Source organism: Ranitomeya variabilis, chromosome 2, assembly GCF_051348905.1.
Source record: "Ranitomeya variabilis isolate aRanVar5 chromosome 2, aRanVar5.hap1, whole genome shotgun sequence".
In the NCBI taxonomy this organism is placed as follows: domain Eukaryota; kingdom Metazoa; phylum Chordata; class Amphibia; order Anura; family Dendrobatidae; genus Ranitomeya; species Ranitomeya variabilis.
Window position 1 is genome coordinate 719,373,801 of NC_135233.1, and position 27,316 is coordinate 719,401,116.

Sequence of the window (27,316 nt, forward strand, 5' to 3'; positions counted from 1 at the left end):
GGATAATGGGGATGAGTATTTTTTGGATGAGGAAGCTTCTCAGGGGGCAATAGAAACTGCTGGCGGTGCAAGGCCGGGTTCAGGGTTTTTGAGGGAGACAAGTGACGTTGATTTGCCCGAAAGTGCTCCTCAACCCAGCATATGCACTGATTTGACAACTGGAACATTGGCCCACATGGCGGATTATGCTTTGCGTATCCTCAAAAGGGACCCACGCATTATAAAAATGATGACCGATGACGATTACTGGTTGGCCTGCCTCCTTGATCCTCGCTATAAAGGCAAATTGCAAAATATCATGCCACATGAGAACCTTGAACAAATATTGGCAACCAAACAAGCAACTCTTGTAGACCGTTTGATTCAGGCATTCCCAGCACACAGCGCCGGTGATGGTTCTCACACGAGCTGCAGGGGGCAACAGGGCAGAGGTGTTAGAGGTGCACAAATCAGAAGTGGCGTTGGACAGAGGGGTTTTCTGACCAGGTTGTGGAGTGATTTCACAATGACTGCAGACACGACAGGTACTGCAGCATCAATTCAAAGTGACAGGAGACAACATTTGTCCAGTATGGTTACTAACTATTTTTCCTCCATTATCGATGTTCTCCCTCACAGGTCATTCCCCTTTGATTACTGGGCATCTAAAATAGACACCTGGCCTGAATTGGCAGAATATGCATTACAGGATCTCACTTGCCCTGCTGCTAGTGTGCTATCAGAAAGAGTATTCAATGCTGCTGGTTCAATACTGACCGAAAAAAGGACTCGTCTGGCTACCCAAAATGTTGATGATCTAACCTTCATTAAAATGAACCACTCATGGATTTCAAAATATTTTGCCCCACCTTTCCCGGCTGACACCTAGCTTTCCTGTAAAAAGGTCTTGCTTTGGGACTGGTGTTACTGACTGTTCCAATCTCTTAATTTGCAGCTGCTGTTTGTCCAGCATACGACATGTTTACACCTCCCAAAATGGCCTAACTACCCCCATGGGGCCGTGGTCTCGCCACTTGGCGCAAGCACCCGTCAGAGTGCCGTTTGTCTGAAGAGGTGGGTGTGCCCACTTTTGGTCGACGGCACTGGCACTGGGTCCCTAATAGTACAATGAAGTGTCTCTGGCGGTGGTGGCGCGCTCCCAACGTCAGACACACTGTTGTAACATGAGGGGCCCTGGGCTTGTACCGCCGGCCAGGAGAGAGTTTCCCCCCCCAGGTCAAACAGTGCTCTACCACTTGCAAAATTATCTCTCACTGCTCCACCACTGTTTAGTCTATGCGCTGAAATCCTTCAATGCCTGGCACTGACAATAACAATTTGTTGACATGTATGATGCTAGTTAAAATAGTCAGGGGCCCTGTCATACATTTACACCAGTAAATACTTTGCGCCAAATTACAATGTGTGAAAGTCAGCATAGGAGCACACCCCTGTACCTAAGTATGCCACCCTTTTTATTTTTTTTGGGTTTTGTTTTTTTTTGGGAGACATTAACATCTATTTAGTTTTTGGGAATACTTACTGTGTCAGACACTCCTTCCAATTGTCCTCCGCTGACCACACCAATGCTGCCTGTGTACCCCTGCCACATAATGGAAGCTGCATAGAGCCTATTTTATTATTTTGGGCCTAGGAAGTCTGTCTGCGGTCCCTCCTTCCAATTGTCCTCCGCTGACCACAACAATGCTGCCTGTGTACCCCTGTAGCCTAATTTAAGCTGCATAGAGCCTATTTTATTATTTTAGGCCTAGGAAGTCTGTCTGCGGTCCCTCCTTCCAATTGTCCTCCACTGACCACACCAATGTTGCCTGTGTACCCCTGTAACCAATTTAAAACTGCATAGAGCCAACTTTTTTAGTTAACACATACTACCTTTGTCTGTCTGCGCCACTCAATCACGCTGTCCTCCACTGAAAAAGCTGAGCTTCAACCTTCAGGCTCTCATTAAGTAGTTGTTAATGTAACACTGCAGTTGCCCTACTACTTTGGTTGGGGCCTAGTAACGGTGTCTGCCGCTCCTTGGTGTTCTCCTCCAGGTTTCCTTGTCTGAGCTTCAACCTTCAGGCTCTCATTAAGTAGTTGTTTGTATAAGACAGCAGTTGCCCTACTACTTTGGTTGGGGCCTAGTAACGGTGTCTGCCGCTCCTTGGTGTTCTCCTCCAGGTTTCCTTGTCTGAGCTTCAACCTTCAGGCTCTCATTAAGTAGTTGTTTATATAAGACAGCAGTTGCCCTAATACTTTGGTTGGGGCCTAGTAACGGTGTCTGCCGCTCCTTGGTGATCTCCTCCAGGTTTCCTTGCCTGAACTCCAACCTTCAGACTCTCATTAAGTAGTTGTGCCCTACTACTTTGGTTGGGGCCTAGTAACGGTGTCTGCCGCTCCTTGGTGTTCTCCTCCAGGTTTCCTTGTTTGAGCTTCAACCTTCAGGCTCTCATTAAGTAGTTGTTTATATAAGACAGCAGTTGCCCTACTACTTTGGTTGGGCCTAGTAACGGTGTCTGCCGCTCCTTGGTGTTCTCCTCCAGGTTTCCTTGTCTGAGCTTCAACCTTCAGGCTCTCATTAAGTAGTTGTTTATATAAGACAGCAGTTGCCCTACTACTTTGGTTGGGGTCTAGTAACGGTGTCTGCCGCTCCTTGGTGTTCTCCTCCTCCTTGGTGTTCTCCTCCAGGTTTCCTTGTCTGAGCTTCAACCTTCAGGCTCTCATTAAGTAGTTGTTAATGTAACACTGCAGTTGCCCTACTACTTTGGTTGGGGCCTAGTAACGGTGTCTGCCGCTCCTTGGTGTTCTCCTCCAGGTTTTCTTGTCTGAGCTTCAACCTTCAGGCTCTCATTAAGTAGTTGTTTATATAAGACAGCAGTTGCCCTAATACTTTGGTTGGGGCCTAGTAACGGTGTCTGCCACTCCTTGGTGTTCTCCTCCTCCTTGGTGTTCTCCTCCAGGTTTCCTTGTCTGAGCTTCAACCTTCAGGCTCTCATTAAGTAGTTGTTTATATAAGACAGCAGTTGCCCTACTACTTTGGTTGGGGCCTAGTAACGGTGTCTGCCGCTCCTTGGTGTTCTCCTCCTCCTTGGTGTTCTCCTCCAGGTTTCCTTGTCTGAGCTTCAACCTTCAGGCTCTCATTAAGTAGCTGTTAATGTAACACTGCAGTTGCCCTACTACTTTGGTTGGGGCCTAGTAACGGTGTCTGCCGCTCCTTGGTGTTCTCCTCCTCCTTGGTGTTCTCCTCCAGGTTTCCTTGTCTGAGCTTCAACCTTCAGGCTCTCATTAAGTAGTTGTTAATGTAACACTGCAGTTGCCCTACTACTTTGGTTGGGGCCTAGTAACGGTGTCTGCCACTCCTTGGTGTTCTCCTCCAGGTTTCCTTGTCTGAGCTTCAACCTTCTGGCTCTCATTAAGTAGTTGTTTATATAAGACAGCAGTTGCCCTACTACTTTGGTTGGGGCCTAGTAACGGTGTCTGCCGCTCCTTGGTGTTCTCCTCCTCCTTGGTGTTCTCCTCCAGGTTTCCTTGTCTGAGCTTCAACCTTCAGGCTCTCATTAAGTAGTTGTTAATGTAACACTGCAGTTGCCCTACTTCTTTGGTTGGGGCCTAGTAACGGTGTCTGCCGCTCTTTGGTGTTCTCCTCCAGGTTTCCTTGTCTGAGCTTCAACCTTCAGGCTCTCATTAAATAGTTGTTTATATAAGACAGCAGTTGCCCTAATACTTTGGTTGGGGCCTAGTAACGGTGTCTGCCGCTCCTTGGTGTTCTCCTCCTCCTTGGTGTTCTCCTCCAGGTATCCTTGTCTGAGCTTCAACCTTCAGGCTCTCATTAAGTAGTTGTTTATAAAAGACAGCAGTTGCCCTACTACTTTGGTTGGGGCCTAGTAACGGTGTCTGCCGCTCCTTGGTGTTCTCCTCCTCCTTGGTGTTCTCCTCCAGGTTTCCTTGTCTGAGCTTCAACCTTCAGGCTCTCATTAAGTAGTTGTTAATGTAACACTGCAGTTGCCCTACTACTTTGGTTGGGGCCTAGTAACGGTGTCTGCCGCTCCTTGGTGTTCTCCTCCAGGTTTCCTTGTCTGAGCTTCAACCTTCTGGCTCTCAATAAGTAGTTGTTTAGATAACACTGCATTAGGCCTACTAGTTTGGTTGGGGCCTTCTAACGGTGTGTGCCGCTCCTGGCTTTCCTCCTGTTTGGTTTTCTTGAGCTTCAACCGTCAGGCTCTCATTAGGTAGTTGTTAATGTAACACTGCAGTTGGCCTACTAGTTTGGTTGGGCCTAGTAACGGTGTCTGCCGCTGCTTGGTGTTCTCCTCCACTGAACAAATCAGTGCCGCCTGTTTCCTACTGTTACCAATTTAGAACTGCATTTAGCCTAGTTACTTATTTGGGCCTACTCACTGTGCCAGCCTCTCATTACAATTGTCCTCCACTGAACAAAGCAATGCCGCCTGTTTAGTCCTGTTACCAATTTTGAACTGCATTTAGCCCACTTTATTATTTGGGCCTAGATCTGTGTTTCCTCCTCATCCTGCCCATTGCCCAGCCACTGCTAGATGAGTCCGCTGGTACATTGACCCAGACAACTACATTCCCCTTGCACTCTACACAGCCAGAATCTGACCCTGCTGAAAGTCAGGTTCCTCTTCCCGCATACTATACCACCTTACACGGGGACAAAGAGGAAGGTGCAGGTGAAAGTGCAGGTTCCTTCATCAGGTGGGGGGGCATACTCGTTGGTGACGTCACTGGCACAGGGCCCCTCATAGTACGCAAAAGTGTCGCTGCCGGTGGGAGGCGCCCCCGTCACGCAAACACACCGCCGTACTGTGAGGGGCCCTGTGCCAGTGCCAATGCGAATGAGTGGGCCCCCCGTGCTTGCTCATGATCACAGCACTTGCAACGTTGAAATACTCACCTTTCCCTGCTACACCGCCGTGACGTAGTCCACGTTTCCTGGGCCCACTAAAAACTTGAACCAGCCCTACCCCCCACAACTTTAGCCAAATGACCCCCAATTTCCAATGCCTAACTATTATTATAAAGTAAATTAATATTGACAAGCTTCAGTAACAAGAATGGATGTTTTTGGCATTAAAATGGGCACTGTAGGTGTTTTCCTGGCCTCCACTCACTGTCGACTTTGCTTCCCCATTGACTTGCATTGGGTTTCATGTTTCGGTCGATCCCCGACTTTTCGCGATAATCGGCCGATTTCACTCGACTCGACTTTTGACAAAGTCGGGTTTCGCAAAACCCGACTCAACCCCAGAAAAGTAAAAGTCGCTCAACCCTACTACTGGTGCATTTAAAGTCAATAGGACTAATGGAGATGAAATTCAGGTTTTTCAAGTCCATTGCCACTGACATATAAAACCAAGCCCCTGGCCATGCAGTCTTCCCTCACAAACAATTCTACAAAAAATTTAATGTACTATACTAAAGAGCTCATTAAATTTAAAGGGGTTGCTTGCTTTCAATTAAGTTTCTACCCCAGCTGCAATTTGCTATAAAACAAAAAAACACATTCTACTCTCCATCCCTGGGTCCACTGGCAAGTTGCCGCCAAAGCTCTAGGTGTCTGGCATTAGCTGCAGCACTCACATTACCTTGACAGTACAGCAGGCAAACAGTGAGTGCAGAGGCTCTGTAAGTGCACACATAACACCCTTTACAGATCCGCTAAGTTCACTGATTGACTGCTGCACTGTTGATGTGATGTCAGCGCCACAGTCAATGACAGGCACCAGAGACTGGCCAATGGACGTGTGGAAGGTGAGTACAGAACGGAAACTTAGTTGAAAGGGAACAACACCTTTAAGTGTGGTATTGTAATAAGTCAGTTTGTGAAATCTCTTCCCTCTTTAAAATTGAGCTATGTGTGGTATTATTGAAAAGTGTAAGCATTTAGGAACCACAGCAATTCAGCCTTGAAACAACGGACTATGAAATGTTACAGAGCGTTGTCGCAATGTGATGAGCATAGTGCAGGTGTGTTGCAAACATGTTGCCAACTCAACTAAGTTCAAAGCCTTCAACAGCATTAGCATAATCACTAAAACTGCACCTGGAGATCCATGGCATTTGTTTCCATAGACGAGAAGCTACATGCAAGCTTTACATCATAAAGCACACTGTTGAGCATTGGCTGTAGTGGGGTGGAGCAAGCCAAGTACTCGGAAGTTGTGTAAACGTGTTGTGTAGAATTATAAGGGTCACAAGGGCTGATGTGTTTTGCTGTGACCCTAGACGCCAATGAAACTGAGTGTATATGTGGTGTTAACCTCTGCAGATTTTTCCCTCTTAGGCTGCACACTATTTGAGGATACAGGAACCCTAGATTCACAATATACAGTGCCTTGCGAAAGTATTTGGCCCCCTGGAACTTTTCAACCTTTTCCCACATATCATGCTTCAAACATAAAGATACCAAATGTAAATTTTTGGTGAAGAATCAACAACAAGTGGAACACAATTGTGAAGTTGAACGAAATGTATTGGTTATTATAACTTTTTGTGGAAATTCAAAAACTGAAAAGTGGGGCATTCAATATTATTCAGCCCCTTTAACTTAATACTTTGTTGCGCCACCTTTTGCTGCGATTATAGCTGCAAGTTGCTTGGGGTATGTCTCTATCAGTTTTGTACATCGAGACACTGAAATTCTTGCCCATTCTTCCTTGGCAAACAGCTTGAGCTCAGTGAGGTTTGAGGGAGATCGTTTGAAAACAGCAGTTTTCAGCTCTTTCCACAGATTCTTGATTGGATTGAGGACTGGACTTTGACTTGGTCATTCTAACACCTGGATACGTTTATTTGTGAACCATTCCATTGTAGATTTGGCTTTATGATGTTTGGGGTCATTGTCTTGTTGGAAGACAAATCTCTGTCCCAGTCTCAGGTCTTTTGCAGACTCCAACAGTTTTTCTTCAAGAATGGTCCTGTATTTGGCTCCATCCATCTTCCCATCAATTTTAACCATCTTCCCTGTCCCTGCTGAAGAAAAGCAGGCCCAAACCATGATGCTGCAACCACCATTTTTGAAAGTGTGTTGCCTTTACACCAAACATATCGTTTGGCATTGTTGCCAAAAAGTTCGATATTGGTTTCATCTGACCAGAGCACCTTCTTCCACCTTCTTCCACATGTTTGGCATGTCTCCCAGGTGGCTTGGTGCGAACTTTAAACAATACTTTTTATGGATATCTTTGAGAAATGGCTTTCTTCTTGCCACTCTTCCATAAAGGCCAGATTTGTGCAGTGTACGACTGATTGTAGTCCTATGGATGCTCTTTGTGCTTCAAACAGAACCCTAAGTCTATCACAGAGAAGGTGCATTTATACGGAGACTTTATTACACAAAGGTGGATTATATTTATCATCATTAGACATTTAGGACAACATTGGATCATTCAGAGATCCACAATGAACTTCTGGAGTGAGTTTGCTGCACTGAAAGTAAAGGGGCCGAATAATATTGCACGCCCCACTTTTCAGTTTTTGAATTTCCACAAAATAACAAATAAATTTCGTTCAACTTCACAATTGTGTTCCACTTGTTGTTGATTCTTCACCAAAAATTTACATTTGGTATCTTTATGTTTGAAGCATGATATGCGGGAAAAGGTTGAAAAGTTCCAGGGGGCCGAATACTTTCGCTAGGCACTGTAGGTAAGGAAGGATTCAGTGCAGGCAATAAAAATAAACTGGCCTTTACAGGCAAAACTTGATGAAACTTATATACAAAAGGTAGCAGGTATATGACTTGGTAACTACATATTCTATGATGGACATAGGCTCAGACTTAGCAGTTAGGTACAAGTGGTTGCACGTTACTTGCAAGGTATATTTCAAACACCTAGCATAGGTGTCTAGTCCTTTCCATCTCACTGTCCACAGCCCACTTCTGTGCGGGACTGGCCTAGCAAGTCCCGTATTTCTTCACTAATAATAGTCCCAGGTCCGGCCTACATGTCTCATAAGGAATAAAACTTTGCCTACTGCTGTCTGATGGTTCCCAGAAACCCACAGTTATAGCTTCCTTGGCTCCTGCCATTAACCTCTTCACTGCTTCACCTGAGCTCTCTTTTCTCTTTGCTTCACTTTCTAGGTTAGAAAGTATGTTCCAACTGTATCTGGATTCAAACTGCCACTTCTCAATCACTCATGCCAAAACTGTTCTCCTTCCTTGCACACACCCAGTGTGTGGCTTATACTTTTCACTGGCATTTTCTGTCTTCTTCTTTCTATCCTCTACTGAACTGTATCAACACCTAGTGACCTACTTAAAGAATTAAACACTCCCCTCCTTTCTGAATGTTCTACATAATTAATGATTAGTCATTTGTTCATGCTTAAAGTACCAGCAATGAGTAATAGATTGTGCCAAAACCTCACTCTGCAGAGCAGAACATGGGAAACATGTACTACAATTACGGAATTACGGTATACTCGTACAGACATACAGTACATTGTATACTTTAAGGCCATGTTCGCACATTCAGTATGTGGTTAGTATAATAGATACACGTGCAACACTTGTGCATTTTTTACCCATTCCTGGATTTGGCTTACAAATACTGACCTAAAATAGTAGCCAAAAGCTGAATGTGTGAATGTGGCCTCAACAAGCAAATCATTTACCGTAAATCAGACATAAAGAGCTGAATTAGTAATATCTCCTAAGACTCCTCCCGAAGGGAGGGATGTAATTATGGGTTCAAGGGACCATATTTTCTCCATCCAAGAAATCTAGTCTGATTATATTAATTAGACTGGAGTCACATGATCGTATTAAAAAATTGCTCTGATTTTCAGCCCCGAGAGTTGTCCAAGTGAAATCTATTTTTTATTGCATGTGTAATGCAAGGGGAATCCAAGTATACATTTTTTTCCTCTTATGCATAGCGTATGCCATCCATATGCAATGCATTTTTAACATGATCTTTTACATATTGTAAATACTGTTTGTGAAATTAAGCATTTAGTAAAAAAAAACAAAAAACAAACTTGTATAAAGAGATAGATACAGTAGATAGATAGATAGATATAAAGAACCCCATAAACTATTACCTTATCAACCCATAAACTAGGGCAATAGAGAAGAGTAGGGGCAAAGTGCCAGGACTGGCGCATCTATGAAATGCAAATTCTGGGGTGGTTGCGTGCTGGTATTTTTAGATAAAATAAGCCCACAGCTGTCTGCTTTATCTTGGCTGGTTATCATGTTTAATTTATCATGTAATTAAAAACAAAAAACAAAAAACTGTTTAATAGATTAAATAAGGCTAAACAACATTTAGTGCCACAAGAAAGACATTAAACTGTGCTAGTTTATTCTATGTAGGGGGGACTTAGAATAAATCCAGTAGATATTTAATGTTATATCTATCTGTTTTGTCTCTATTCTGAGGGTTCTGACTGTGAGTTTACCTTACTTGGCTGATGAAACACATGCTTCTGGAAACATGCACACTATAAATTTAGCGAGCTCTCAGCGCTACAGTGCTGACAAACATGTGGATGCTAAATGTGGTTTAGGCACATTGTGAGAATTAGAAGAAGCTGGCATTTGAATTTGGGAGAACAAAATTCACTGGATTTCTTTGGCTTTCCTTCACTTTTCCAGAGCCTTTGTGTTACCAGTAACGTAGAAGCCCCTTATATTACCGTTAACAGATGACTGACCTGAGTGGGGATTTGCTTTTTATGTGGATTGAGTTAAAGCTTTTGATGGGAACATTTTATATAATGTTTTAGGATTACTTTTATCCTGTGCTGTATGCTAAACACATCAGGGTTTTCATCTTAATCCACTAATAACATGTGTGTTGGGTTTACCACAATAGAGAGGGGCCAGAAGACCGTGGTGTCTGATTTCACATACCTCTGCACTGAAACGAAGGACTTCACTATCATATTAAACAGCGCAGGTTTCTGCTAGCAGTTCAGTTGAGTGCTCCTGGTCTGATGGTCTCAACTGTTCAGTGTTGGTCACTCCCATCTGCTATATATACTCACATCTGGCAATCAGGGATGCCAGTGTTAGTTTCATACTACCTGATTCTGGAGTTGGAGGTATTGGTTGTTTGAGGAGGCATTTGGAGTGTTGTTCTGAAGACTGTTGCTTGGTGATTTGTCTGTGTGCATATCCCCATCCTCTCCTATTTGTTTTTTCCTTCCTTTACTTCCCGGTGTTCCACGCTGTTGTTTCTATGATTGTTTTCATTTATCCCTGTACATTTTCCCTTGTTAGTCTGGTTTATGTATTCTAATACACTACAACTCCCCACTTCCCTGGGTGAGTAAAGGGACAGATAAGGGTTGATTTAGGGATTCAGCAAGACACGTAGCCCTGGCATCTTTACCATCAGAATTAATACGGGAAGCAGGGATAGGTAGTGTGCCCCTAGCTTTAGGGATAGTGAAGGAGCCCCTAGCCCTGGCATATCCTGCAACAGTACCATGTCAACATGATTCAGAATGTAGAGGGAGTTAGTGGACAATATTCCGCACGGCTGACAGAATGGAAACATATATCCCAGTATGGTACAGTAAGGCGGTGGTTTATTTCATAGCGTTTCGAAGTATATAAATTCTTCAGTAAAAACCACAGGCATGCCTGATGTCTGATGGTCGCTTGCTGACCTGTGGAACCGCTGCAGCTGATTTTCTATATTATATGCATCTTTAACAGATTGAACAGGTGAGCTTAATCTGAGTGCTAAGCTAACTGTATTTCTCGGATAAGACCCTATTTGCGCTTTATCTCTCCTACAGTTTCTTGGTTAACATGATTCAGATGAAACTCCTGAGGGATGTATTCACTGTAATGAGGCAGCAGAGTTACTCTAAACTCCATCTGGCCTCTGTTAAGCGTTGTCTTTCTTTTCAGAGGGGCACAAAACTGTGGCTGATAACGCTTTTATGCACGCAAAAAAAGACAGACACTGCCTGATTATAAGTCAGACAGAGTCCTGTTTCCATCTGCCTCATTATGAAAAATGTTCTATTGGGAGTTCTGCCACGTAATACATATTTCAGAGGTTTACACAGAAACCTCAGAATAAGCGATCAGCGTAGAGCGCAGAATAAATGTGAGCCAAGTCTTACTGCCATCAAGAATTGTTTTTTTTATATCTTATGCCATTTCTTGCCGCACGTCATAAGATAGCTATATTTTTCGGGCTTGTGTGATTACAGTGATACCAGATTTATATTGTTTTTTTATTATGTTTGGCTGCTATCACACACTAAACACTGTTGTTTTTTTTTGCAAAAACGAGTTGGTGCATCGCTATATTTTGAGAGCTATAATTTTTCTATACTATTTATGCTAACAGAGTCATGTGAGAGCTTGTTTTTTGCAGGACAAATTGGAGTTTTTATTGGCCTCATTATCGGGCACATACATATTTTGATCGCTTTCTATTCCGATTTTTGGGAGGCAGAATGAACACAAACCAGCAACTCATAAAATGTTTTTTGTGTTTTTATTATGCTGTTCACCTAGTGTTAAAAGTGATAAGGCAGCTTTAGTCTCCGGGTCAGTACAATTACAACAATACGACATTTATGTCTTGTTTCTATATTTTAACGCTTTTACACAAGAAAAGCAATTTAAAAAAAATTGTTTTTGCAAGACTGTATTCTTAGTGCTATGACCTTTTTAATTCTATGCTAACAAAGCTGTATGACAGCTAGATTTTATTTACATTCAAGTTTTTAGTTTTGTTTTATTCCACTTTTTGTTTGGTGGTATGGTGAAAAAGCATCTTTTTTGCCACTTTTTTTTTATTTATTTTTTGTGGTGTTCACTGAAGTGGTTATATAATATGACAATTTTATAGACCAGGTTTTTCCAGACGTGGTGATACCAAATATGTGATCTTTAATTGCTTATTTTTGCTTTTACGTTATTATACAGCGTGCAAAGTAAGTACTGAACATCAATTTTATAATATTTTGTTTATTTTCTAAAGGTGCTATTGACATGAAATTCTCACCAGTTGTCAGTGACAACCCATCCAATCCTCACAAGCAAAGAAATCAAACCATAGATGTCCATAAATTAAGTTTTGTGTAATAATGAGAAATGATACAGGGACAAAAGTATTATACACGTGAAGAAAGAAAGGTGCAAAAAAAATGGAAAGTCATGAAACCAACTGAAATCTATCAGTAATTATAAAGCAATCATTAGTAAAAAAATAAATAAAATAATACCGGCTAGTTCAACTGATGGTCTATAAAAAGGTTTGTGTGCCACACAAGAAACATCTCATGATGGGTGAAACCAGTGAGTTGTCTCAAGGTCTTTGCAGCCATATGGATGCAAAACATACTGATGGCATTGATTACAGAAGAATTTCTAAACTGTTGAAGGTTCCAGTGAGCACTGTGGAAACCACAATCCAGAAGTGAAAAGAGAACATCATTTCACCATATAACGGCCACATCCAGGTGCTCTCTACAAGATTTCAGACAGAGGAGTGAAAAAGAATTATCAGAAAAGTTGTCCAAAAGCTAAGGAGAGCTACAGAATCACCAAGAATCACCATGTACAATTATTGCAAAGAAAAGTATAAGTAATGCACTGAACCTCCATGGCCTGTATGCAGGCTCCCCACATAAGCCTCCACTGCTGAATAAAAAGCATGTTCAAGCATGTTTAAAGTTTGCTCAACAACATTTAGACAAGCCTGTAAAATACTGGAGGAGTTTAGTCTGGTCGGATGAGACCAAAATTGAACTCTTTAGATGCAATAATACACCATGTTTGGGGCTAAATGGCACTGCAAATCACCCCAAAATCACCATGCCAACAGTGAAGTTTGTAGGTGGAAACATCATGGTTTGAGGCTCTTTTTCAGCATTCGGCATTGGCAAACTTCCTATTGATTGAAGGAAGGATAAATGGACAAAAGACATTCTTGTAAAAATCTGCTACCATCTACCTGGATGATGAACATGAAATGAAGGTGGACATTTCAGCAAGACAATGATCCCAAACACACAGCCAAGGAAACTCTCAATTGATATCAGAGAAAGATGATAAAGCTGCTAGAAAGGCCCAGGTAAATCACTTGACTTGAATCTATTATAAAATAATGGAAGGAAATAAAGCTCAGAGTTCATAAAAAAAGACAACAAAAATTTCAGGAAGAGTGTTTGAGTAGAAGAATGGACCAAAATCATACCTGAGCAATGCATGCAACTAGTTTCTCGGTAAAGGAGGAATCTAAAAGCTATCATCTTCAATAAAGACTTTTTAACGAAGAATGAAATAAATTTCAGTAAGCGTGTTCAATTCTTTTTCCCTGTGTCATTTCTCATTATTTCACATAACTTAATTTATGAACATTTATGGTTTAATTTCTTTGCCTGTGTGAATTGGATGGGTTGTTACGACATCTCACAAGAATTTCATGTCAATAATGCCTTTAGAAATATATTTACTTAGAAAATTGGTGTCGTGTTCAATACCTATTTCACCTGCTGTATGTACTAATTTGTATTAGAATTTTTTAATTTTTGTAAACTTATTTTTTACTTAGTTCCTTCATGGGACATCATTTTTTCCTGCTCTGATCGCAGATTTAAAACTCTGCAATGCTTTTACATTGCAGGGTATTAGATCAGTTTCTTGCAGACAGTGAGGAGGTATGTCAGCTTCTCCTCTCAACAGAAACTTACAAGCCACCATTCCTTGCTGTCCCCCGTGACCATCTTTCAGCCCGGGTTCACCATGCATACTAACGACACAAGAAAATCACAATCGTGTTATGCAGAACAGAGCAGAGAGGGAGCTCTCTCCCACTGCAAGCTGAGCGATGTCGCTGTAGTAATTAACAGCAGTGTCAAAGGGGTTAAATGGCCTCGATCAGACCAGGTATGATATATAGCTTATGCCGCTGATAATTGAGTCAGCTCTGCAATTGATCTGACGCGATTGTTGCACCGTACATGTACAGCTGTTTGTGGTAACGCACCTTCCCTGATGTTGTACATGTACGGCTGATCTTGTGAAGGAGCTAAGATGGAAAGTTTGGTGAAGGGCTAATAGTAATATGAGGTTGCTTTTCAGCCTCCTTGGCTGTGACTGGCCTCTTATTTGTACTGAAATGAAATCTTAATGTTAATCATATCAAGACATTTTCAACAATTTTATGCTTCGAACTTAGTGGGAACGGTTTGGTGAACACTCTTTCCTGCTCCATCATGCCTATATCCAGTGCACAAGGTCCACAAAGGCTTGATTGGATGAGTTTGTTGTGGATGAAGAGGACTGCCTGCACAGGGCCCTGACCTCAATTCCGTCGAACACCTTTGGGATGAACGAGAATGGAGATTGTAAGCCTCAAACCTCAGAGTCTAACCACACATATGTTTTTCTGCATGATTAGGCAAAAATTCCCACAAACACACACCAAAATTATATAAAAAACTTTTCCACAGGCATTTCTTATAGCTGCAATGGGAGAAACCAATCATATGAATGTCTTTTGATTTAGAATGAAGAATAAACATGATATATGTTAATAAAATCCAGCTAGAACATTCCCAATGTCAGAAGTTTGAAAATGCAGTCCCATGTAATTATTAAACATGAAAATAATTCACTTTTACTGTTGAAAATAAAAGCTATAAAAAAAACATAGAAAGTAATACAAATTTAATTCTTGATAAAAACAATGCATTTTGTGTAGTCCTTAACCCCTTAACTTCCAAGGGTAGTTTGCACGTTAATGACCGGGCCAATTTTTACAATTCTGACCACTGTCCATTTATGAGTTTATGACTCTGGAACGCTTCAACAGATCCTGAAGATTCTGACATGATTTTCTCATGACATATTGTACTTCATGATAGTGGTAAAATGTATTTGATATAACCTGCGTTTATTTGTGAAAAAAACTTAATATTGGCGAAAATTTTCAATATTTTTCAATTTTCAAAATTTGTATTTTTATGCCCTTAAATCAGAGAGATATGTCACACAAAATACTTAATAAGTTACATTTACCACATGTCTACTTTACATCAGCACAATTTTGGAACCAACATTTTTTTTTTTGTTAGGGAGTTATAAGGGTTAAAAGTTGTCCAGCAATTTCTCATTTTTACAACACCATTTTTTTTTAGGGACCGCATCACATTTGAAGTCATTTTGAGGAACATTTACTTCAGCTCCAATTTGTTTTATTTTACCAAGGGTAACAGGAAGAAATGGACCCTAAACACTGTTGTGGCAGAGCTCGGAAGGGAAGGAGCATCGTTTGACTTTTCCATGCAAAATTGACTGAAATTGAGATAGGACGCCATGTTGCATTTGGAGAGCTCCTGATGTACCTAAACATTAAAACCCCCCACAAGTGACACTATTTTGGAAAGTAGACCCCCTAAGGAACTTATCTAGATGTGTGGTGAGCACTTTGACCCACCAAGTGCTTCACAGAAGTTTATAATGTAGAGCTGTAAAAATAAAAAATCATATTTTTTCACGACCCCAAACATTGTCTTGCAATTTGTCCTGAGTACGCTCATACCCCATATGTGGGGGTAAACCACTGTTTGAGCGCATGGCAGAGCTCAGAAGGGAAGGAGCGCCGTTTGACTTTTCAATGCAAAATTGACTGAAATTGAGATAGGTCACAATGTTGCATTTGGAGGGCCCCTGATGTGCTCAAACATTGAAACCCCCCACAAGTGACACCATTTTGGAAAGAAGACCCCTAAAGAACTTATCTAGATGTGTTGTGAGAACTTTGACCTTCCAAGTGTTTCACTACAGTTTATAACACAGAGCAGTGAAAATAAAAATTCTTTTTGTTTCCCAAAAAATTATATTTAGCCCCCAGTTTTGTATTTCCCCAAGGGTAACAGGAGAAATTGTACCCCAAAAGTTGTCCAATTTGTCCTGAGTACGCTGATACCCTACTTGTGGGGGGGGAACCACCGTTTGGACGCATGGAAGAGCTCGAAAGGGAAGGAGCACTGTTTGGAATGCAGACTTAGATGGATTGGCCTGCAGGTGTCACGTTGCATTTTCAGAGTCCCCGATGTACCTAAACAGTAGAAACCCCCCACAAGTGACCCCATATTGAAAACTAGACCCCCCAAGAAACTTATCTAGATGTGTTGTGAGAACTTTGAACTCCGAAGTGTTTCACTAAAGTTCATAACGCAGAGCCGTGAAAAAAAAATCTTTTTTTCCACAAAGATTATTTTTTTAGCCCCTGGTTTTGTATTTTCCCAAGGGTAACAGGAGAAATTGGACCCCAAATGATGTTGTACAATTTGTACTGAATACGATGATACCCCATATGTGGGGGAAACCACCGTTTGGGCGCATGGCAGAGCTCAGAAGGAAAGGAGCACCGTTTGGAATGCAGACTTAGATGGAATGGTCTGCAGGCATCACATTGTGTTTGCAGAGCCACTGATGTACCTAAACAGTAGAAACCCCATAAGTGACCCCATATTGGAAACTAGACCCCCAAGGAACTTATCTGGATGTGTTGTGAGAACTTTGAACCCCCAAGTGTTTCACTACAGTTTGTAACGCAGACCCGTGAAAATAAAAAATCATTTTTTTTCCTCAAAAATTATTTTTTAGCCCCCGGTTTTGTATTTTCCGAAGGGTAACAGCAGAAATTGAACACCAAAAGTTGTTTTCCAATTTCTCCTGAGTACGCTGATACCCCATATGTTGGGGTACACCCGCACTGTTTTACTTTTTCAACGCAGAATTAGCAGGAATTGAGATCGGATGCCATATCACATTTGGAGAGCCCCTGATGAGCCTAAACAGTGGAAACTCCCCAATTCTAACTGAAACCCTAACCCAAACCTCCCCCTAACCCTAATACCAACCCTAACCACACCCCTAACCCAAACATGCCCCTTACCCTAATCCCAACCACACCCCTAACCCTAACACATACCTAACCCCAACACACCCCTAATCCCAATCCTAACCACACCCCTAACTCCAACACACCCCTAGCCCTAATCCCAACCATAACCCTAACCACACCCCTAACCCTAATCCCAACCCTAATTCCAACCATAAATGGAATCCAAGCCCTAACTTTAGCTCCAACCCTAACCCTAACTTTAGCCCCAACCCTAACCCTAACTGTAGCCCCAACCCTAACTGCAGCCCTGTTATGATCTGGTGGCCTAGGAGCAGCATGAGACGTACTCTGGGAAGGTGGTACCTGTACTGACCGCAGACCCTGAACTTAACACCGCAACTAGAAGTAGCCGTGGGATGTACCTACCAATCCTAGACACCTCGACACAGCCGGAGGACTAATTAACCCTATAGATAGAAAAGGGAAAACTATCTTGCCTCAGAGAAAATCCCCAAAGGATAGAAGCCCCCCATAAATATTGACTGTGAGAGGAGAGGAAAAAACATACACAAACTGAAAACAAGATTTAGCAAAGGAGGCCAATCTAGCTAAATAGGAAGGATAGGACAGAGAACTATGCGGTCAGTATTAAAATACTAGAAAATGTCCACCACAGAAAATACAAAAACTCCACATCTAACTAAAGACATGGAGGGTATATCTGCCTCTCCAGAGATTCCAGCTTGGCTGCATAAATCCTTACACAGATTAAGCTGGACAAGAAAAAACATGAAATGCACTGAACAATAAGGCCCACAAAATGTGGGCTGCAAAAACAAGCAGAACTTATCTTTGTTGAAATGAACAGCGAGCAGGAGAGACCAGGAAGGGATGTGAATCCTCCAGAAACAATGAACAACTGGCACTGACTAAAGGGTGAAGCCAGACTAAATAGCCCAGTCCGAAGTGGACACACCTGATGATTGCTGTGAAAGACAGACAGCAGCGCTACCACTTATAACCACCGGAGGGAGCCCAAGAGCAGAATTCACAACACAGCCCCAACCCTAACCCTAATGGGAAAATGGAAATAAATACATATTTTTAATTTTATTATTTTTCCCTAACTAAGGGGGTGATAAAGGGGGGTTTAATTTACATTTATAGCGGGGGGTTTTTAGTGGATTTTTATGATTGGCAGCTGTCACACACTAAAAGACGCTTTTTATGCAAAAAATAGTTTTTGCGTCTCCACATTTTGAGAGCTATAATTTTTCCATATTTTGGTCCACAGAGTAATATGAGGTCTTCTTTTCTGCAGGATGAGTTGACGTTTTCATTGGTACCATTTTTGGGCACGTTACATTTTTTGATCGCTTTTTATTCCGATTTTTGTGAGTGAGAATGACCAAAAACCAACTATTCATGAAATTCTTTGGGGGGGGGGGGCATTTATACCTTTCCACATTTGGTAAAATTAATAAAGCAGTTTTATTCTTCGGGTCAGTACGATTACAGCGATACCTCATTTATATAATTTTTTTATCTTTTGGCGCTTTTATACGATAACTATTTTCTATAAAAAATTATTATTTTTGCATCGCTTTATCCTGAGGACTATAACTTTTTTATTTTTTTGCTGATGATGCTGTATGGTGGCTTGTTTTCTGCAGGACAAGATGACGTTTTCAGTGATACCATGGTTATTTATATCTGTCTTTTTGACCGCGTGTTATTCCACTTTTTGTTTGGCGGTATGATAATAAAGCGTTGTTTTTTGCCTCTTTTTTTACGGTGTTCACTGAAGGGGTTAACTAGTGGGAAAGTTTTATAGGATGGGTCATTACGGACGCGGCAATACTAAATATGTGTACTTTTATTGTTGTTTTTTTATTTAGATAAAGAAATGTATTTGTTGGAACTTTTTTTTTCTTTATTTAGGAATTTTTTTTTTTTTTACACATGTAAATATTTTTTTTTTAACTTTTTTACTTTGTCCTAGTGTGAAACATCACAGTATAGTGTCAGAGCGCTGATCTGACACTTTGCAATGCACTGTGTCAGATCAGCGATCTGACAGGCGCTGCAGGGAGGCTTGCTGGCACCTGCTCTGAGAAGGCGCTTGCAAGCCACCTCCCTGCAGGACCCGGAAGGAGCCCCTTGGCCATTTTGAATCCGGGGCCTGCAGGGAGGAGGATCACATCGCGCTGTTCCGAGGGTCTTAGGGAAGCACGCAGGGAGCCCCCTCCCTGAGCGATGCTTCCCTATGCCACTGGAATGCTGTGATCACGTTTGATTGCAGTGTTCCGGGGGTTAATGTGCCAGGAGCGGTCCATGACTGCTCCTGGCACATAGTGCTGGATGTCAGCTGTAATAATCAGCTGACACCCGGCGGCGATCGGCCACGCTCCCCCCGTGAGCGCGGCTGATCGCCTATGACGTACTATCCTGTCCCTGGGAATTAAGTCCCAGGTCACCTAGACGGGATAGTATGTCATATGCGATTAAGGGATTAAGGGGTTAAAGGGAATCTGTCAGCAGGTTTTTGCTATGTATGTGAAGACAGCAGGAGATAGAGGCTGAAACACAGAATTCAGAGATGGGTCACTTGTCAAAGTACGTGCTGTTTACTAACTGTGAAAGATTTATCACTAATAGTTTAACATTGCTGAACTACACTAGTTCAGAAGGTCCCATCCCCCTGTTATAAGCATCTCACTGTCTATAGACTATGTACACAGAGCTTGGTGTGGGCAGGATTTGCTTTCTCAGCTCTGCTGCATTACTAAATCTAAAAACTCTGATTGTGTCAGAACGACTGCACCCAGTAATCTAAGTGATACATCATTGGAATCAGCTTTTTCTCTTCGCCACGACAGCACCCACTGAGAGAGGGGATCCGCCCCTAGGAACAGGAAACCCTACGGAGAGATAAAAGGGGCGGTCCCCCTCGCTCCCACAGTTTGGTTTCCTGTTCCTATGGGAATCCACGGAGAAGAGGATGCCTAGCCTGGATGCCGCTTGCGCAGTTTACCTGTGAGGACGGCAAGGGCTCCAGAGCTGGATGCAGCGTCGGGGGTCCTCTTCTCAGCTTCCCCCCTCTGCTGGCAGACACCATGAGGCCAGAACTACAGGGGTTCCTGGCTCATGGAAATCCACCCGGACAGTCTGCAGGACCAAGCGCCGGGGTGAGGTAAGCGCTGCGCTTTGGCGAGCGCTCATGCGGCGTGGAGCTCCACTATTTCCCCGGGAGTCCAGAAGTAAACTCCGGGGTGAGGGAGGAGGTGGACGGCACCCGTGCTGATGCCGGTGGCAGCGCGGGTGCATACAGTATGGCCGCGACCCGGAAGTGATTAGCACTTCCGGGTTCAACCGGAAGAAGATGGCGGCCCCCATGTAAAAGGACGCCGGCACAAGCACCCGGTGTCCACAATGGATTCATCCCAGATCCCTGCGATGCTTTCTGTAGAAGACACCGCATCTACCCCACGTACACGGGGCAGCAGCAGTCGCTCTAAACAGAGCGGATCCTCCAGGAAAAAAGCCGGTTCTCCACCTAAATCTCCTCCTCGTCAATCGGTACCGTAAAAGCTTCACTGGGGTGAGTGTGCATCTACCCTCATAGGCTGACTGGTGTTCCCTTTCCTTCTATACACCTAGGGAAAGAAAACTGAAAAAACGAAGCACAAACAGTGTGCGTTATGTCTCCAGCCCCTCCCGGATAGTTACAAAAAGAGACTTTGTAAATCATGTATTGCTTCTACCTTGCGGGAGGAAGCCTCAGTTAAATCAGAGGACATCAGACTCATGATAAGACAAGAGTTACAAGCCTTACAGGGTTCTGATAAAGAACCGCGTGCCAAAAGTAAAAGAGGATATGAATCCCCTATATCTGACCCATCTTCGGATAGGGAGAAAGCGGACTCTGACATCTCCCACGAATATGTTTCCTCAGATGAGGACCAGGATATGTGCTTTCCCACTGATAGTATTGACAACCTTGTCAGGTCCGTTTGTAATACCATGGGCATTGAGGATTCTAAAGTCCCTAAGACACAGCAGGATATTATGTTTGCCGGTCTATCAGAAAAGAAAAGGCCCTCTTTTCCGGTGATAGCAGCGATAAAATCGTTAGTCAAAAAAGAGTGGGAAAGCCAGGGCCAAAGAGGATTACCTCCATCCTCAAAAAGACGGTATCCCTTCAATGATGAAGAGTTTTCAACATGGACAAAAGCGCCAAAAGTGGACGCTGCGGTAGCATCCACATCCAAAAAATCCTTGCTGCCTGTGGAGGATTCAGGCTCATTACAGGACCCGTTAGACCGTAAAGCCGACTCACTATTAAAAAGAGCCTGGGAGTCGTGTACGGGAGCATTTAGGCCATCTATCTCTGCTACATGCACCGCTAGATCCATGTTGGTCTGGCTGAGTGACTTAGAGGAAGGACTTAAAAGTGGTCTTTCTAGAGACAAACTGTTGTCCTCTATACCCTTAATTAGAGGGGCTACAGCTTTCCTGGCAGATTCATCTGCCGACTCTATACGTTTGGCGGCCAAATCGGCAGGTCTCACAAATGCGGCACGTAGAGCCCTATGGCTTAAGGGCTGGAAAGGCGATCCCCAGACGAAGTCCAAATTATGTGGCCTCCCATGTCAGGGTGAGTACCTGTTTGGTACCAAACCGGACGAAATCTTAACTAAAGCGGGAGAAAGAAAGAAGGGCTTCCCTAATAACAATTACCTTCCATTCTATAGGAAAGCGTTCCGGAAGCCCATATTTAATAAAAGAAAAGATTTTAAAAACCAAGATCGCTGGACCCCTAGAGACGCCAAACAAAGGGGTGCATTCTTTGGGAAGCGCCCTTTTAAAACTGAAGACAAGCCCCATTAGAGCAGATGTACCTGTGGGAGGTAGATTATCCTCCTTCTCAGACCAATGGAGAAGAATAACATAAAACGTTTGGGCGAATAGTCTCGTCACCTCTGGCTTAAAGTTAAATTTTGCCCGAGTCCCTTCGGACTCATTTCTATTGACTTCTTTAAAATCACAGTCCCAACAGGAGGCATTACAGCAAGAAGTAATGAATCTTCTATCCAATGGAGTTTTGGTGGAGGTTCCATTTCTTCAGGAGGGGAAAGGGTTCTATTCCCCGCTATTTCTGATTACAAAACCTGATGGATCATTCAGAACCATCATAAATCTTAAAAAACTGAACACCTTCTTAGAAAATCAAACCTTTAAAATGGAATCTATTCGATCCACCGTAAAACTCCTGTTTCCCCATTGCTTTATGGCGGTTCTGGACTTGAAAGATGCGTATTACCATCTACCAATCTTTAAAGAACATCAACAGTTTCTCCGCGTAGCGGTTGTATTGAATGGATGTATACGGCACTTTCAGTATACGGCAATGCCCTTCGGACTATCAATTGCTCCAAGGGTATTCACTAAACTAATGTCAGAGGTCATGTCTTATCTAAGATTAAAAGACACCCTCATAATCCCATACTTAGACGACCTTCTAGTAGTGGGAAAATCCCCCTCACAATGTCAGCAAAGATTATGTCATATGATTTCATCCTTGCAGAACTTGGGATGGTTAATAAATTGGGAAAAATCTAGGCTGATCCCGACAACTCGGCAGGTATTTTTGGGAATTATATTAGATTTCGTAAGTCAAAAATGTTTTCTCCCGGAATCTAAACAATTAACAGTTAGAAATAAAGTCCAGTCTGTACTAGATAAACCTATAATTTCCCTCCGGGAAGGCATGTCCTTACTTGGCTCCTTCACATCATGTATCCCAGCGGTTCCATGGGCCCAGTTCCACTCAAGATGCTTACAGTATACAATTTTACATGAGGAGATAAAATTACAAGGGCGATTAGACGGTAAAATTTCCCTTTCTAATGACGTAATCCAATCCCTAACCTGGTGGCTACAACCAGATCATCTAGTTAGTGGGGTTCCCTGGGAGGTTAAACCCTCAAACATAATTTTTACGGATGCCAGCCCTCATGGTTGGGGAGCACACTTGGGGGACCAGGTTGTCCAGGGGCTGTGGTCGGTTACGGAATTAGATGACTCGTCTAATAAAAAAGAACTAAAAGCCATCTATCATGCCCTATGTGAATTCCTCCCACAGTTGCACGGAACACATACCAGGGTACTCTCAGACAACATGACATCAGTGGCTTACGTCAACCATCAAGGCGGAAAGAGATCAGGCACTCTCATGTCTATAACCGAAAACATCTTGACTATAGCCGAAGATCATCTTCTGTCCTTATCAGCACTACATGTCCGAGGGATAGACAACTCAAAAGCAGACTTTCTCAGTCGTCATACCCTCCATCAGGGGGAGTGGGTGTTAAATCGTCGGATATTCAAAATGATAACTATAAAATGGGGTATACCCGACATAGATCTCTTCGCTACAAGAGACAACAGGCAAGTAAAAACATTCGCCTCAATGTTCCAAACCGACAACCCCGATGTTCTCGACGCCCTCCAGATTCCATGGACGTTTCGGAAAGCATATGCCTTTCCCCCGATGATTCTTCTTCCAACAGTAATCAGGAAGATAAGAGAGGACAGAGCGAATATAATCTTAATCGCCCCATTCTGGCCAAAAAGACCATGGTTTTCCCTGCTCAGAGCCATGTCCGTCTCGGATCCATGGATTCTCCCAGAGAATCAAGATCTGCTTTTCCAGGGGCCCTTCAACCACCCTCATGTGAAGGGTCTACGGTTGACAGCCTGGGATTTGAGAGGCAGCTGTTAAAACTAAGGGGCTTCTCTGATAAAGTAATTGATACCCTATTGCTGAGTAGGAAAAGATCCACTACATCGATCTATGTAAAAGTATGGAAAAAATTTTTAAGCCTCTATCCCTCAGCCCTGTCAAATGAAATTCCAGTCCCTATTATTCTTGAATTTCTCCAAAGAGGACGTGATTTAGGCCTTTCAGTTAACACCTTAAGAGTGCAAGTTTCTGCGCTAGGGGCTTTGTATAGTCACAACGTTGCGGGAGATAGATGGATATCCAGATTCATCTCAGCCTGCCAGAGAGCAGAACCAGTCCATATTCCCAACTCACCTCCTTGGGATGTTAATCTGGTCCTTGAAGCCTTAACAGATCGCCCATTTGAGCCTCTACATTCTGCTCACATTAAACATGTCTCCCTCAAGACTGCTCTTCTTGTCGCCTTAGTATCGGCAAGAAGGGTCAGTGACATACAGGCACTATCAGTAGATCCTCCATTTATGTCAATATTGCCAGATAGGATTATCCTAAAAACAGACCCTTCCTACTTACCTAAAAGGTGTACTAAATTCCATAGATCTCAAGAAATTCTTCTTCCTACCTTCTATAATAACCCTACAAATCAGGAAGAAGAAAAATACCTCTCTCAGTGGGTGCTGTCGTGGCTCTATAAAAGAGCATTACCGGTACGTAATCCGGTGTTTTTTGCCTACATTACGCTACTCTCAGATGAGGTAGCAAAAAGCTACTGACAGGTTCCCTTAAGGACCATATAAAATGTGTCTTGTTTTTGTTGTTTTTTGTGCATGTTAATAGTTTTGGCTCTTTTAGTTTAATGCTTTAAACATGACTTCTTTCAGATGTTTGCCTAGAAACTATTTCTTTCAAAAGTCAGCTGCACTTTTTAATACAGTTGAGATTTTCAGCAAACTTGGTATGAATTTAGCCAAATATGCATCTAGGGTCCTGTATAAAAACTAGCCACTTATGTCTTATGCTTGGTTTTATTTCTTTTCTTTCAATTAACATTTGTCAGCTTATTTTATGATTTTTTTCTTTCTGTAATGTTAATAAAATATGACAATATTATATTCAGGTACTTGAAAAGCTAAAGAATGGGAATTTTTCCTTAAACGATGAAACATTTAACTTTGACTCATCTGGAGATGCCTTAATTGGATATGATGTGCTTACTTGGGATGTAACTAATTCAGCTACCGTGATTAAGCTTCTTGGTAAATATGAAATATCAGAAAGCAAGATCCACATAAACAAAAGCCTAATTCACTGGAATACAAAAAATAATCAGGTAACAAAATGATTTAAAAAATTCTATAAACAACTGTAAGAGACGAATTCGGCTATGTGCCCACGTTCCGGAAGTAGCAGCGCTTTGGACGTATGTTCGCTGTGTCCAAATTACTGCCTTCTATGAATGCAGGTAAATCCGCATGTGTTTACTGAACCGTGCAGATTTACTGAATTCAATACATTGTATTGATTAAATTAAAGCGATATTATCATGCTGTACTCCTAAAAGAAACGTCGCACGTCAGTGTCCACGGGTGATCTGGAGGCGCACATGCATGCACAGTGGACATGGAATTTCTAGAAATCCCATCCACTCTGATGTCACATCTGGCCACTGCAGGTTTGACGCTGCATAAATGCGCACACCATCAAACCCGCAGCAATTCCTGATCATGGGTTCATACCCATAGACAACCATATAACTTGGACGACGATCACAACACAATGCTCGGACTGTTTGGTGGCTCTGATGATGCGAGTGTGACAGTGGTGCAGTATAACGTGGCACAACTGTAAAGGTGCACAAAGAAGGTTCCCAAACCAGAAGCTATATGAAGTAAACTTTGGCACTCAACTTTTGATGATATGCAAATTTTATTGGCAGCCACTTGTACAACAAACGTTTCGGTCATTGACATTGACCTTCTTCAGTGTACTGCAGTAACATCAAAATTAATAACAAATAATCAATGTACAACAATGTAAACATAAAGCAAGGTAAAAACAAAAATAAAGAGACTAATGTATAATGTGCATATACAGTGATGGATGGGAGAGGGAATGAGGGTAGCGTCAAGGGATAGGTGAAAAAGGAATAAGAAAGAGAGCATACCTTAATGTTTTGGAAAGAATATTTTGTGTGTGGCTCAAGACCAGAATGAGGTCCTATATGGATCCTAGACTAGAGTAAAAATATATATGATGTTGGACCAGTAGTGGTCTGTACAATGCTCATGTCAAAGAAAAGGATATAAAACTACCCCAAGTACTACTTCCAAGTATTTTTTCTTGGAAAAAATACTTACCCCTTTGACGCAAAAATCTAAATCGTATTTACTTGACACCGGGGCCTTTCTCAGGACACTACACACATTGGGTACTGTCCCTGACAACTCCTTTTTGGTTTCCTTGGACGTAAAGGACCTCTACATGTCCATTCCCCATGACCGAGGCATTGACTGTGTTAGACGTTTACTAGTTTCATCTGAATTGGATCACAACACTATCAATTTATGTCTTGAACTGCTGACTATTGTCCTCACCCAAAATTATTTTTTATTTGAGGACACATACTACTTACAGGCACAGGGGACCGCCATGGGGTCCAACATGGCGCCCCCATATGCTAACACGTACATGACCACATTTGAAGAAGTAGTATATCCCAACGCTCTCTTTAAGACCTACTGTGTCACTTGGAAAAGATTCATAGATTACATTTTTTGCATATGGACGGGCCCATCTGATTATTTGGATGAATTCTTTGCAACATTGAACCAATCATGGTCAGGTCTCTCCTTCACCATGACCAAGGATGCGCACCAGGTCAGCTTCCTGGATACCCTTGTGTCTAAAGATACAAGTGGAATCATAAGCACAGATTTGTATAGGAAGCCCACTGACCGGAATAGCCTGCTCCACTATGACAGCCTACATCCCACAACCACTAAAAATGCCATCCCACGTTCTCAATTCCAAAGAGTGGAGCGCATAGTTACAGATCCAATCAAAAAGCAGGAAAGAGTAGATGAGATGTACAACAAATTCAGTGAACGGGGATATCCCCCGGAGGTACTACATAGTGCCCTGCAACCATCCACAACCTCCAGACGGTCTACAAAGAACCGTATACCATTTGTACATACATACCACCCCTACGTCCATGTCCTCCATCACAGCATCAGGAAACACTGGAGATTACTAGGAGAAGCACACCCTGATATACCTGAGTTTCGCAATCATTTTTTACCTTGTTACAAACGGCCCCGCAACATTCGGGATACACTGATCAAGGCTGACATAGGGTCAGGTTCACGGATTTCCACTCAGAGATTCCTCTCAAAACCCAAGACTGGCGCGCATCCTTGCCTACACTGCAACCAATGTGGAAATGTGTTAAAAGGAGACCATTTCCACCACCCACACTCAGGTAAAAGATATAAAATCAAGGATTACAGTACCTGTGATACCTCTTTTGTCGTGTACGCCATTAAATGCCCATGCGGCCTCCTTTATATTGGCGAGACTTCACAACTAATAAGGGACCGCATCAGCAAGCATAAGTCTACCATAAGATGCAAAAACATGTTACTCCCACTACCACATCACTTTATTGATGCTGGACACTCCATACCTCAACTAAAGTTTCAGGTAATAGAACATGTCCCGGTACCTAGATGGG

The 27,316-nt window shown here is 42.6% G+C and overlaps 1 protein-coding gene across 2 annotated transcripts in view; it reads left to right on the forward strand.

Annotated features, from left to right (window-relative positions):
- The window catches only part of LOC143807690 (G-protein coupled receptor family C group 6 member A-like), a 103,824-nt gene that overhangs the window by 60,675 nt on the left and 15,833 nt on the right, over positions 1 to 27,316 (forward strand). For both annotated transcript variants that reach the window (XM_077289521.1, XM_077289520.1), the window contains exon 4: positions 24,701 to 24,913. In XM_077289521.1, coding sequence (XP_077145636.1) covers positions 24,701 to 24,913 — 213 coding nt within the window. The remainder of the gene's footprint in view (positions 1 to 24,700; positions 24,914 to 27,316) is intronic.